The 15361-nt window shown below is 35.5% G+C and overlaps 2 protein-coding genes across 2 annotated transcripts; both read right to left on the reverse strand.

Annotated features, from left to right (window-relative positions):
- Positions 1 to 2116: 2116 nt before the first annotated feature.
- On the reverse strand, positions 2117 to 5541 carry LOC103402435 (elongation factor 1-gamma). Its single transcript, XM_008341190.4, has 8 exons — positions 5434 to 5541; positions 5258 to 5303; positions 4290 to 4439; positions 4144 to 4204; positions 4017 to 4069; positions 3772 to 3873; positions 2798 to 3305; positions 2117 to 2696 (listed from the first exon to the last, which is right to left on the reverse strand). The coding sequence occupies exons 2-8, from the start codon at positions 5264 to 5266 to the stop codon at positions 2317 to 2319; spliced, it is 1263 nt and encodes a 420-aa protein (XP_008339412.3). The 5' UTR covers positions 5267 to 5303; positions 5434 to 5541; the 3' UTR covers positions 2117 to 2316.
- A 1488-nt stretch (positions 5542 to 7029) lies between these two features.
- On the reverse strand, positions 7030 to 9158 carry LOC103402494 (probable xyloglucan galactosyltransferase GT14). The gene has a single exon (XM_008341245.4). The coding sequence runs from the start codon at positions 8885 to 8887 to the stop codon at positions 7121 to 7123; it is 1767 nt and encodes a 588-aa protein (XP_008339467.2). The 5' UTR covers positions 8888 to 9158; the 3' UTR covers positions 7030 to 7120.
- Between the last annotated feature and the right edge of the window lie 6203 nt (positions 9159 to 15361).

A 15361-nucleotide genomic window follows, 5' to 3' on the forward strand; every position in this document is an offset into this window, starting at 1 on the left:
AACGGTTGTGGGGGGAGGTTTTTAGCAAATGCAGCTCGCGAAAGGGCTGCTGGCGGCACTTGAGTTTCATTCCTGGAGGGGGCTGCAAAACCACTGCAACTAGTGGAATGACACTGCTAACTGCACCGTATGACTTTGTTATCGGACAACTTCCAGATTGCAGCCACTCATTACCCAATGCCTCATGATTAGAATCTTTTTTCGAGGAATTAGATTTCCTTTGCTGTTTCTTCCATGCATCGAAACTGAATGGCCCTCCAGGACCAAAGACTGAGACAAATTGTAGCTGCCTTTGTAGCTAATGGATTAAACATGGGTGGTAGGGCTGAAGGTTGAGGCTCAACTATGTCAAAAGAATGCGAAATCCAAACTTGTGCACTTGGTTCTTTAAGCACACTGTTAGAGACATATTTACGATAGCCCCATATATATAGTTTAGATTACTTGCGCCTAAAGTTTCTATATTGTAATATTTTAGTTTCCTACCAGTTATAGGAAAACTCAAAAACTCTTCTTCGGTGTTGAGCAGTCTAGTTCAAAGAGGGAGAAGAATGTAGGAGAGAAGGATTTATGTGCAGAAAGAGAGGACACTTCAGAGTTTCATTTTAGTAAGTTTTCATAAACAGTGTCGTAAATTTTATAAACAGTGTCGTAAGTTTTCATAAACAATGTAGTAAGGTTTCATAAAAAGTGTAGTAAGTTTCATAAACAGTGTACCGTGAGTCCGAACGTAAGATTTTTTGTCATTTTTATTAAAATTATGTCTTTTTCATTAAAATTTAAGTTCTTTTGTCATTTTTATTAAAATTTAAAGGTTTTTCATTAAAATTTAAGTCTTTTTAATTAAATAAAGTTATAACATGGTTTTTTATTAAAATAAACTTAGTCCAAACCCTTTTCATGAAAGTTCCCACGAGTGACGTGAACTTCTTGTGGAGTAGGGAAGGGTCTGATGTTGTAGTCATTGGACGTGGTAATTTATTTCTAGACGTTTCTTCGGTTGTCTGCAGCTGTAACGGCTCTGCCTCCGCTTTCCATCTGAGGGGATTTAGGCGTTTCTTTCCACTTCTGCAGCTAGATAGGTTCCCTCTACCTCTTGAAATCTTTTGTTACAAGTGCAAATGGTAACTAATATACATTTAAGTCCTACATAGATTCTTTGGGTTTTCGTCATAAGTGCATATGCTGTGCTGTAACTCTGTAAAGCTTGTTTTGTGCGTCCAACTTGTTCCATGTAATAAGTTTTATCTGTGAATTTATTTAATTGCCACGACCAAATGGCTTAAAATTAAGGGTTGAGATTTTGACACAATCAACTTTTGTGTTGAGAATCTCTACTCCAAAATTTCATCGTTTCGTCACTTTTTGAGCAAAGCAGATTTCGCTTGACATATAATATCAACATTCTCCCAAAAAACATATATAAAATCCAATTAAGAATGACTCATCAATAGTGGTTTAGTCTTCTAACTTTGAACTAATTTGATAACAGATGTCATACAAATAAAGAGTTATCCAAAAGAGAGTATTCGCTTTTTGCATACAAGATACTGGCGGAGGGGAATCAAAATTGAGATCTTAGATAAGTGAGAACTCTTAACTAACTTAACTACAAATCTTTTACAAATTCTCATACTTCAATATATAGAAAAGATGAAAACTGACTTTATCGAATCAATTCGGCGTCCATGTTAGAAAAAATCCTCCACCAAGTGCCCTAAAAAACAGTAGCTAACTTGACAGTTTTATGGACAAAAGGACGGATGTTGTAACAATTCGAGAGATTTTTCAGTGTGACCGGCACACAAGATGGTACACCACATGTTATTATACAAATAGTGAGATATGTGTTAAAAAGTTAATAGCTTAAAAACTAAAATTTTCCACCATTTACATCCCGTCACAATGAAAAATTTCCCGTAACAATTCCAATGGTTATTTTATCAAAATTTGCTCCCCACCCGACACTGAGCGGGATTTTAACTTTTCTTACAAAGAGATTTGGTATCATACTCAGCATATTCTCGTGGTCCTCAAATGTTTGTGGCCTTTGAGCAAACCGATACAATGACTAGATCCCATGATCCCGTCGTTTAGATTAAAATCGAACGGTAGGTAACGAAATCAAATCACAATAAAAATAAACATTAGATGTCGCTATCACAAGGAATTTTATGTCTAAACCATTCTCCAAAATTAAATTGCAATAACATGGATTATAAGTTATACTTGGTCACTCGCAGAGAGAAACCCTAACAAAAAAAGATCAGACCGACCAAAAACACACCCCTTTCCGGTGAAGGAATTTAGACATTTTCACTTGAAGCACTTGGCGTCCAAAAGAGCCTCTCCCTCGAACGGCTCCTGGTCTTCGATCATCTGGTTGACACGCTCCTTTTGGTTTTCATCTGAAATGTCAACCTTTGTCCAGCTGTAGAGCTCCATATCGTAGCACTCATACATCACGAATTTGGGAATTTCTTGCCCACGGAAGAGCCACAGCCCCTTCACCTTGAATGGTGCCTCTGAGCCAATCACAAGCATCTTCCCAAAGGCATACTTGCGGGCCAGATCCATCCGCTGAAGGAATCCACCGACCTTGTTCAGTGTCACGAAGGAAACTGTATTCTCATCATTGTACTTGTACTCACAGAACCAAAGAGAGTATCCTTCAGGGTCGTACATGTCCCAGAATCCTGCAATAAACAAAGGCGTATGCATCAATTTAAGGTTATCAAACCCAACTGGTATTTTTGACTTCCTACATTCCAGAAAGACCAAGCATTGGGATAATTACCTTTAATAGCAACCTCACGGAAGTTGCTCTTTGTGTTAGAGTACAGTCTCTTCCAGTCATCCAAAACCATCTTACTTGGGGGAAGCAGATCAAGAGGATTCTTGGGTTTTGGCTTTGGAGCCTCTTCCACTTCCTCAGCAGCTTCTGCTTTGGGTTTTGCCGGCTCCTTTTTGGCTTCTTTCTTGGGCTCCTCCTTGATCTTGCCCTTAGCAGGCTGGGCAGGCTTCTTTGCAGATGCAACTGGTGGAACTGAAACAGCCTGCTCAACATCACCCAGTACCTTTTTGAAGTTTGGTTGATTGACCAGGGTCCAGAAGTATCTCTCAACATGCGGAAACTCTGAAGTGAAGCTCTTAGTCATGACGTTGGCGAACCCCACGTACAAATTGCATACGACAACAATGTCAGCAAGGGTTACAGAATGCCCAACTAGGTATGTGTTTGAAGCAATATGGGTGTTCAAGGCACCTAGTGCTCTCTTCAATGCAGAAATCGCAGCTTCCTCAGCCTAATTAGAATATACAGAAAATGTTATAAAGACTCCAATGAACAATCAAGGTAGCTGGAAGGAACGAGGGAATCATAAACAACATAGATTGTGCACTGTAAACCAGGGAAAGAATCATATATTTCAATTTAGTCAAGTGTCACAACCAAATTTGTGTTGACCATTTCAGCCAATGTATTTGACATGATTGTATATCTGACCATAACAACTAACAGGATCCGTTGTAACTAGCCTTAAAAAGAGTGCAACTGGTATTAAAAAAAATTATCATATTCCATTAATCTTCACTATGTGACGCTACTAACTAAACAAAATATATATTTAATGTCTCTATGATAAATGATCGATTTCCATGGTTCCTAAAAAAATAAACAAAATAAGCACACTTTAAGCAATCAAATCGTAAAAAAAATGCTACCTAAACTGGGAATATAAAAAGACAAAGAATCAAGATTATGTAACTCACTGGAGGAAGATACACGCCATATCCCAGTCTTGGATAGTACCACTTGCTTATGTTAGCATCAATCTCCATGGATCCAAAATCAATCCATTGCTCGATATGGGCCTGAAGAATAACATACAATGGTAAGCATAACAAAAATCTTATTTCACCAGGACCAAGAAAAATGATAAAACAGAAAAAGGGAGATGCACTTGAGCCTTTAGGTTTACACATGGAAAAATAACAGACGGATAAGAGTTTCTTACATAATCAATCAGAGAACAACCATACAGAGGATTATCAGCTTTCAAGCGTGCAACTGAAGCAACACAAAAACATAGTTAACTTCCAATACAACAATAAAAATGCATAAATATAATTTGATAGTCTTACCATAGCGAGCAATAGCGTTACTCTCAAAAATGGGACCATCCGGTGTTACCAACAGCGGAACCTGAAATTATACATAGATTCTTTAATACATAAAATCAAACCAAAATTTCCTTAAGCATGTATATAATGAGAAAACAAAAGTCTACCTTCCCAATAGGGTTTAACTTCAAATATTCAGGAGTTTTGTTTGAGACACCCATGTCAAAGTTAGGTGCAAGTTCAACTTTCACACCAGTATACTCTGCAGTAATGAGTGCCTTGTAACCATTTTTGTTTGTCTTCCCTGCATGCAAAACCTGAAAAGTAAACATTACAAACCTTATTAGTAAACAAAGATACCAAAATTGACGCCGATAACATAATAGTTGAAACCAAAACACACCCACAAATCATATAAAAAACTTAAAACAGGTTTGAATATTAACACTGTTTGGATGAGGGAAATAAACTTGAAATTTGGGTAAAAGAATTTATAAATTGATGCACCAAATCCTTTGTTTGGATTCATAAACATAGAAATTTAGAATTTCCGCATGGAAAAAAAAAACTTGAAATTTGGGACTTCCAATTCCCAAGTTTAAATTCCATGTAAATAGGTGTCATTTCCCAATTTCTATGATTGAGAGTTCAAAAATAACATATCCCGTATTCAATTTCATTGTTCTTTTAGGTTAACCAAACAAGAAAATTCACAAATTCTAGAAAATAAAATCCCGTCATTTCAATTACCGTCATTTTAAAATTCCTTAGTAATCTTAAATTTCTTCATACAAACATAGTGTAAGTGAACTAAAGCAGAACAAATCCCTAAAAATTGTTTAAGTTCAAATGGGTTTTCTAGTATTTTATCAATATATCAGGTCAACCCGAAAATCAAATCTAATTTTGAAAACAGATCAATATAAGAACATCTAAAATTGAACTGTATCATCATCAACCAAATCTACACTGGCCATTCGTGAAACCAAACGCATAAGATCACTGAATTACGACCTTTTTGAGATGCAATCGAAACACAAATCGACAACTGTGAACGTAAGAAGAATTGGACTACAGTGCAATCAGAGACAACAACTGAGATTGGAAGATTAGAAGAAACAAAACTAAAACTCACCAGAGCCATGGCTGTTCCAGAAAAACGTTTCGCTCAGACTTTAGATCTGAAATATGCAAAGCCAAAAAAAAACCCAAACTTTGTTATCAGCATTACAGTGGAAAAAAATTGGTAGATGCGAAGAGAAGACTTTTGACTTCAATTTTCTCGAGAAACAAACAGAAAGTGAGAGAGACCTGTGAGGCGGAGCGTTCTTCCGAGAGAGAAGTTAGAGAGCAAGAGACGATATACTGATATAGGGAAAGCCAAGAGCTAGGGTTTTTGTTGCGACTGAAAAATGACTAAAGCGATTTATGGGTCGGGTCATATTTTCACTTTTGGCTACATCCGGCCCATTTTCAGCCCTCCGTACATTCTGGTTATTTTTAATCCATTTTATGCTCGGCCCAATCCCCACAGGAGTTGGATTGAAATTTCCGATTCCGCCATTAAACTTTCCGTTCTGACTCCAATTTTTTTTTTAATTTACTAGCATATGGGCACACACAAAGTGTGAGAAAATTTTTTATTTTTGTTTTTGAAATAGAAAGAAAGAGGAAGAGACTGATAGAGAACGTGGGAGTGGGAATTTTTTTATTTTTTTTTATAATTTAGAAATATGTTATGATTACATGTAGATGAGGTTTTGAAAAAAAAAACAGCAAAATTTAGTTGTGTGAAATTATATTTCTGTCTCATATTTCTTATTCCTGTTTTGTTTTAATTAGAGAATTAAATTGGTAATTTCATAGGATTTTAGTTGAGAATGAGTGCTTTATTAATTAGTAGAGATTATTATTAAAATGAGGGAGAGTTTTGTATTCGGGATGTAGGAGCATTATCCACAGATATTGGACTACATACCACATATTATTGAATACGAACATTTCCAAGTTTATAATCTGAATCTTTTGTATTGATTCCAAAAATTCTAAATTTATAACTTAACTTTTGTATTGTATGGTTTCGTAATTAAATACCCTTATCATAATATTTGCAACCCACATGAATAGGAACCCACATAATTTTCGCTAGTAGCCATAAGAGTATCTTCAAATGAGATGTCAAATTTTAAACATAAAATTTAAATTTGACAGCTTATATAGCATTTTGACATCTTTTAAAGTTTTATTGTCCATCCCGATATGTCAAAATAAATTTTTATTTTATTTTATTATAATATAAATGATTAAATTAAAAAAACTTAGTAAAAGGCATTTAATAATTATGAAATCTGGACCGTTCACCATTTCTTTTTAACAAGAGGGGACCGTTCACTTATCTCGATTGAACAAAAGGAAACGGGTCAACAACAACATTAATTGCAATGATGATTAAACCAATAAAAAATTAATAAAAAGCATTAATAATTAATTTTGAAACTGCTGTCAAATTTGATAGCAACTCCCTTACTACCAATTCATGTCATTGCCACATAAGATTTGATATTTCGGTTGGAGAACATTAGTGTGGTCTTTTTTTACTGTTATAGCTTATGTAGACATTTTGACATATCTTTTAGAGATACTCTAAATGGTTGCAAAGTGAAAGCCCATTATAAACCCACATGATGGGTAAGAAAATCGTCTCACATACTAATCACAGTTTTCCTATCGTCACTTTGCATTAATTTCATTTTGTAGATCATTACTTGTCACTCAGCAGTTCTTATTCAAATTCTCCACATAGGCCTTGAGCTCTTGATAGCACCCAACTTCGACCTAAAGTTTCACAAAAATTATTGGCCAAAACCAAATTTTCTAACAAATAATGTTTGAGAAAGCATCTTAATAAAAAAAAAATTCCATAATCCACAAAGAAATCTTTACATATTTACATTGCAATGAAGGACACATTACAAAAAAAAAAAAAAAATGGAAAAAGTTAACCTGCAGGCATATCAAATTTTCTACCGTTTAGTTCTGAAAAAGCAACGCCAGGATCCTTGCCCTCTTTCATGTCCCTCCTAATTTTCTCTACCTTGTCAAGCATTCCTTTAACCGCTATGTCAAATGCATCTTCAACTGTCTCCAGTCTTGGTGCCATTGGATTTGCATATATCACTCTCGGAATCAATCTTACAACTTCCTTTCTCATTGCTACCACTTGATGCTTCGGAATTCGAAGCAGCGTCTCGTTGATGATCGCCTTTTGATCCTTGATATCGTTTTCGGATATGAACACGGAGTATTTAGATGGGGTGTTGGGGAAATGCCACAAGTATTGCACGTAGGCGGAACCCGGATGGAAGAAAACTGGAATGCAGCCTGCCAAGATGGAATCAAACGTTGATCGACGCGTGTACGAGTCTCCCGAAGGCTGCAGGCAAAAAACTGATGCTTCAAACACCTTCATTACGTTTAGAGGGTCGTCGCACTTTTTTGCACCATTGTAGCAGCTTACAAGTTTGCATGTGGCCGAAGACCGGCATTGGTTTATAATCGTATCCCGAATATTGTCTTTCGAATCGGACCTTGGTGCACCAGCGAAAGAGAAGAGGTACCGCCTTTTTCGGTTTCTCATTCTTCTCTGCCACTCGAACACCTCACTGTCCTTTGAGGGATGGAAGTATGTTGGGTATGGTATTGCCTGCTCATTGTTCCAGGAGCCCGATTCGATAGACAACAATGTCATGTTCTTGGATTCGGGCAAAAACATAAGCTTGGAACCCCAATCGGAGTTGTTGTCTGTCAGCCTCCTGAAATCCCAAGCAATCCTCCCTCCAACTAAGAAATGGTCTCTCCCCCACATTGCTTTCCATTCGGGCCTACGCGAAAGCCACTTCACCAATTCAAGAGGAGATGCATCTCTCACCGATGTGTTGTAGTCCCAGAGGTATCGTCCCACATCAAGGCCGGCATAAAAGGGTACAAATATCGCAGAGGCCAACGACGAATCATTGGTTAAACACCTGTACTTCTTCATCCTGTTATGAAAAATAACTTCCAATGAAAACTGGTTTGTAGCAAACCAACCATTTCCCACCAGTTTTCCTTTAGAATTGTGAATTCTTGGACCAAGTCCCATGTTTGACAAGTGGGAGCACATATCATTCCATCTCACGAGTGAATGGCAATTCTTGAGCAAGTCCTGGTTGAACCTCTTAGGAAGATCATAAACATAAATATATCGACCGGAGCACGAATCAGCATCAGAGTTATTCTTCCCAATCTCATTAGATATCGGTTGTGCTGGTGGTGAAGATATCGATTGTACTGGTGGTGAAGATATCGATTGTACTGGTGGTGGAGATATCGGTTGTGCTGGTGGTGACTTACTAATGACAACAGACTTAACGCTATGATTTTCCTCTCTGCCATGACCAAAAAACTGTGCAGGAATAGCGTTACTAGTACTCGAATTCGTGACATTAAGCGTGAGCCAAATCTCGGTTTGATTGGATGATATTGGAGTAGAATGATCATGATAAGGAAGAGAGGTAGAATTATCTTGGTTGACTATTACGTTTGCAAAGTTGGTGATAAAATAGGTGACCTGTTGAGTATTTCTTCCGGCGCTTAGAGCCGAATAGTCGGATAAAAGCAACACGAAGACTAAAAGAAATGAAGCAATTAGGAGGAAAAACCAGGGTTGATTATGGCACCTTCCGGCAACCCGCGATTTCTCCATCAAAACCAGCAGCCTCTTCATCGTATGAACACTTGATGAGAGAGAGAGAGAGAGAGAGAGAGAGAGAGAGAGAGAGAGAGAGATTAGTCCATCACTTGTTTTGTAAGACACAATTAATAAAGAGAAAATGAAAGAAAAAAAAGTTGGGAGAAATGAATTGTTGAGGAAGAAAAGGAAGTGTTAAATTGGCAATATGTTGGCTTTCCCATTAATTAAGGAAAATATGTAATCATATACGAAACACTTCATTCCCAGAAGAAGCTTCATTGGAAATTCATGGAAAAAATAATTTTCCTCCTTTGAGTTTTTCCATCGCTAAGTTGACAAAGACATGGTAAGAAGAATCATGGAGTTTCAATTTCTGATCGTATGATTGTATTTTTTTTTTTTTTTTTTACAAACGATAGCATTAGTGGTAAAATTGTTACATGTAGGAGGAGAGGACCAGTGGAGATCAAAGCCGCACCAAAATGCATATACATTATTGCCTTCTGCCACTAGGGTAAAGCGTCATCATTTGCTTATGGTTTATTTTTTAGTTGAAAGAAATTGAATGGATATTTTTGGGAGGATTTCTTTTGGATTTGTGAGAAAATAAGAATAATTATTGTTTGTTTTAAATTTGTGAGAGAAAATACAAATTCATATATGCATTCTGGTCAGGACGGTTTGTTTTACTCTATATCCTTTCCTGATGGAGCACTATATAACTTTCCATATATAAAAAGATTTGAATTTAAAAGATTACATTTGGATTCGGTGTTTGATCTCATTCCTTGACGGTTTAACTGTTAACTGCAAAATTGAAAGTCAACTGTTAAGGGGTAACTTCGTTTTGAACTGAAGGTCAACTGTGGAATGTGCATATATACGAGAGGGAGAACAAAAATCTAAGCAACTAGCACTTTACCACATGAACTAGTCTCCACTAGGTTAGAGGAGGTTGTATAATTGATACACGTGAATACGAGGACAATATATTATGGTGGGTTAACGACTCGTTGCAAAAGTGTATTTGTAAATCTGATTTGTATTACATATACACTTTTTTTTTTTGTGGGAGTGAATTATGCACATTTGCTCATAATTATGGTCATTAATTCTTCTTTGATTTGTTTTGTCCAACGATTAGAAGGAGAATAAAAAAGTAGCAGCATGTCAAAAAAAGTGGGCATTAATAATTCATCTTTTTCTTGCACTTGGGGGTATTATTAGAGATGACCTCTTTAAGAATTGGATTAGATTTTCAATCTGATGATAAAAAATGATGTAGGCTGTCAAAACTTGCGTTGATTTTTTTGGTCAAAACCCTCGTTGATAAAAGAAAAATGATTTGGACTGGGACATTTAGAGTCTGTTTGATATCCTATTTGAAATTTTTTATCATATCTCAAAATATTTCTTGAAAATAATTTTCTTTAAGACTCAAAAATTTGATTGGTTTGCGATTTAAAATTTTTAAATCTTATGACTTAAACTAGACAAAGAGATATAAAAAGAGGGATCGCACGAGAGGGAGGAAGATGAGAGAGAAGAAAAGAAAGTAAGAGATGATTGAAGGAAAGAGAAAGAAGAGAGATGATTTGACAAGATAGAGAGAAAGAACCGAGAGAATAAAGATAGCAGATTGAAGGAGAGGTAAAAAAAATTAAAAAAATTAAAAAAAAAAGGAGAGAAAAAGAAGGGGGAGAGAGAGAGAGAGAGAGAGAGAGAGAGAGAGAGAGAGAGAGAGAGATTTGGAGTGAGAGGGGAGGAAAGAGAGAAAAAAAATGAGTAAGTTTAAGTTTAAAAACTCTAAAAACTAACTTTTTATGTTTTTAGAGAATATACTATATTTTTGAATTAATCTTGAGTTCAGTTTTTTAAAATAGTCATACCAAACAAGTTTTTAATGCCTAAAACTTGAAAATTGTTTTTGAGTTTAAAAAGTTAGATTCAAGTATCAAACAGACCCTTAGTTTTTTTTATTTTTTTATTTTAAAGGTGACCAGTTGGTGGCTCAACCATGTCAGTCTATCCTTTCAAAAATTAGGAAGACTTACATAAGCTTTCAACCTCCCCCTGACAACCATCGTAAGTCATGGTCTAGTTTGCAATATATGCCTTGTTTGCTATATTGTTTTACATTAGTGTACAGATTTAGAATAGTCAAACCATAATAGAGGTACATTTTGATAGCATTGAGTTTATTAATGAATTAATTACATATAAACAAAGATGCTTTCCAAATTAAGATATTTCTAAATTACGTTATTAAAAATTGAAATTCTTTTTTTTTTTTAAAGAAAAAAAATAAAACAAACTTTGTGCTAATGTCATTGAACATCGGAAGCAAAGAGAAGTTCTGGAAGCCGCCATGGTTGAAATAATAACCGTTGGACTGATTCATATGGTTGAGGAATCGACTTTGCGGACATGTCAAAGCCAATCGAAATTGAAGTCACATTCATATGTAAATAATTATGCAAAAAACAATCATATCAACCATAATTTTGAATGTTACGTGCCTTGTTCGATCATCATTCTTCGCTCTTTATTCATATTTTTTCTCTCTAGATGTTTAGAAATTCTTCTTAGTTATGTTGAATTGCATATATAAAATATAATAATAATATTGAAATATTTGTTTTGTGTGGCAACTTCGTACGCAACAGGCTTAAACGTCATTTCACCATCAATTTTGTTGCTTCCGCTTCACACCATCCCACCTTTGAAAGAACAAGACTTGGCTGAATTTTCAGCAGCAAATTTTGCTTACATTCAATTCCGGGTTGACACGTGTTCAAGTTTTGATTTTTTTTAATTAAAATTTGGACATGTGTCTATACGGGATTGGATATAAGTAGGAATGGCTGCTGAATTATTCAGCAGCCAAGTTAATTCCCCTTTGAAATGAAGAGATTTTTCTATTTATCTGAAATTTAAGTCGGTACACTACATGTCATATGATTAAAGAGAAATATATTTTTTTAGTATTCTTCTAATTGTATTATGACGTGAGATACACCAACTCGTATTTTATCAAGCTTATGGTGTTCAATTTGGTTCGATTCTTTTTGGCTTAGAATCTTGTTTCGTTTGTGTATGTAGCATCTCATATCAACAACCAAAAATGCTAAAGTATCATGCTAAATATTTTTTTTTTTGGTTTTTGTTTTAATAGTATACTATTTTCGTATATGAGTTTGGATCAAAGCTACAAAAGTCGATCCTCGAGTCGAACGGAGTAAAATTCTCTCTCCTCTCTTTTTTCTCTCCCCTTTCCTCCCCTCCTATTTGAACGGTTACGGTTAAGTCACGTCAACATCTTATATTAATTTTTATAACAAAAGAAAGACAAAATAAGAGAATATGAGAGGATGAGATGGAAGAGGATGAAAAGAAAGGGGAAGAAAATCCTAATCCGAGTCGAACTCATCTTTTCCAAACAGCCCATCAGTTTTGAAAAGTATCCACTTCAGTCTAATACTTACAACAAGTTTCATGGTTTTTCGATGAGCGCTAGTAATTGTTCAACAAGTTCCGAATTTTAAGATCGGAAAGTTGAGATTTTGAGTTGATAAGAGAAGATGGGAGTAAGGGGATGCAGTGTTTGGCAATTTTATTACTCAAGCATCCATGGATGTCAAGTTATTTGTCTCTATAAAATCTTGTTCTTTGTTTTATTAATTTTATATAATTTACAGTTGCCAACATAAATTTTCTTTCCTATAAAAAAACATAAATTTGTTCTGATCTAAACTAAAGAAGAAGGGAGAGACGGCAAAGAAAAGAAAAGAGCGTGAGGATTTGTGTGATATTTTTCATGCTTAAACCTTTATTTATAATAATAAGAGGGACAAAATAATTTGCTTCTAACATTTAACATTTAACTTATTAACGTTATCACTCGAATAAAAAAAAAGTAAATTACACAAAACTGCTTCAATTATGGATCGAACCACAATCTTATACCTCATGTTTTAAACATTACAATGTCATACCTCAACTCATGAATTCGTAATGATGACATGGCAGGGGCAGAGCCCACTCCTTTGACAATTGGAATAAAAAATTAATTAATAATAAATTTTTTTATTTACAATTAAAATCAATTTAAAAAACAACTCTCTCAGCCGCAACCCTCCCTCCCCCTTCATCCCCAATCCTCTGTTACCCCCCTCTCACATTTTCCAAGCAACCAAACAAACCAAAGCATATAATTTTGAGTAAATTGTAGCAATGATCTCTCAATTTTAATCAAATTGGAGCAATGGTCCCTCAACTAAAAATCCATTACCATTGGTCCCTCAACTTATCAAAATGTGTAGCTATAGTCATTTTCATCAATTTTATCAAAATTTTGTCAAAATAAGTTATGTTGGAATAACCATTTATATAATTAGGGTCCCCCAACTCATCAAAGTGTGTAATTATGATCATTTTCGTCAACTGCGTAAAAAATTTTGTCAAAACGAGTTATGTTGGAAGGACCATTGCTACAATTGGGTTAAATTTAAGGGGCAATTTCTCCAATTGAATTAAAGTTGAGGGACCAATGGTAATGGATTTTTAGTTGAGAGACCATAGCTGCACGTTTTGATGAGTTGAGGGACCAATGGTAATGAATTTTTAGTTAAAGGACCATTGCTCCAATTGAGTTAAAGTTAAGGGACCATAACTACAATTTACTCTATAATTTTTTCCAGAAAAAAAAAATAAAACCCAAGTCGAAAAATCACAAGAGTGCAGACTCGATTTTTTATCCCAAAACTGTGCATTGAATTTGGATCCGGCAATTACAAGCAAGCCGCAATTCCCAAATCTTACAAATCAAAATTTACAAACCTTTCAAATCCCAATAGATTTACGAGTTCCTGGAGTGGCATTCAAATCGCATGAAACTTTCATAGTCATTGAACCAAAACATTAGACTATTTATGTACCCGAGAAAATTAAGATTTAATTTTTAATTTAAACCCATGATGTTATGGGTAAAATGGTTTATGGGCATCGGTGGAGAATACGCGCTAAGGAGAGAAGGAAAGAGAGAAAACGCGCAGACTACCTCACCGAAAAGATCTCATCCCCCGACTCTATCGAGTTCCTCCTCCTTCCCCAGAACGATGCCTTCCACTACTCCAAAATCCCTAGCGCCCTCGATCCCACGAGCAGCGGCAACCACATCAGCAACGGCAATGGCGATGGCTATTACGCCTCTTCAGATTCTCACGACGCACTCGAGAGCTCCCTTGCTGATCTTTAGAACCTTGACGACGGATAGACGAGGATTGGGAAAGTCTCGATCATCGCCAGGTCCAGGAATCGCCGACGGGAAGCTCATACGGTAGTCGAATCTCGAGTTCAAGTGGCTTCCATGACAGATGACTCGTCGCAGACGGCCATTAAGAAGCGACGAGAGATATGAAGAGGGAGAGAGACACGAGGATAGATAGGGTTTTTAATAATTTTAATTTTTTTAGATAAAAAATTCTTCACTTATTTAATTTTTAAATCATGAGTGGGTCCCATTATTGCCAAGTCATCATTTAACAGTCAAACTGATAGAAAATTTAATGGAGGTCTGACATTGCAATGAATTCATAAGTTGAGGTATGACATTGCAATTCTAGTTGAGGTAGTTTTGTGTAATTCACAAAAAAAAAAAAGTAATACAAAGTCTAATAGGAAATATCTTTTAGATCCCAAAGGATTTCCCAACTTATCTCTCTATTTAAGATTTACACAATCACATTATGCCAATATTAATTGTAACCAAATTATTATGGATTAAGTACCTAAAACTTTCCAACCTTTTAGTGTCATTCCAAATTAGTCTCAACATTTTCAAACATTCTAAACAAGTATCCAACTTATTGAAAATATTGCATCTGAAAAGTCTCAATTAATTTTCTCGTTAAATGTACATGTGACAATGGGGTTCCACTTATTTGCTTACTTGGATGCTAAAATAATAGACATGAAGATGAAAAAAAAAACTAATTAATAAACAAATTCACGAATAAATGAAAAACAAAATGAAGATTGGAAAACTTCCTAACAAAGAAAAGGGTTAAAAATTTAGATAGGGTTTTAAGGAGTTTGTTTCTACTCATATAATTTCCTTTTAGTTCTTCTTTGTAGGTAGTGAAGATGGTGGTAGCCACATCATGGCAGTTCGTACCATTTCAGCAACCTCCATGACCTTTTTCTTGATGCTGGCGGCTTAAGTTGTAGGGTGATGTTGTGGTTATGTGTTGGGTTTAGAGGTGATGGCTTGACGAGGGTGCTAGTGACTGTTAGTTAGTGGAGTCCATGTTTCCATGACCTTCTATTGATGTTGGAGGCAAAGTAAGCCCTAGTTAATTTAACTGAAATTTAATTGGAACTGAATGGATATGACATTTTCAATAGGTTGGGTACTTATTTGGAATGTTTAAAAAGGTTGAGACCGATTTGAAATTACACTAAAAGTTTGGGGTATTTTAGATACTTAATCCAATTATCATTTACTAA

Source organism: Malus domestica, chromosome 15 (genome assembly GCF_042453785.1).
Source record: "Malus domestica chromosome 15, GDT2T_hap1".
NCBI lineage: Eukaryota > Viridiplantae > Streptophyta > Magnoliopsida > Rosales > Rosaceae > Malus > Malus domestica.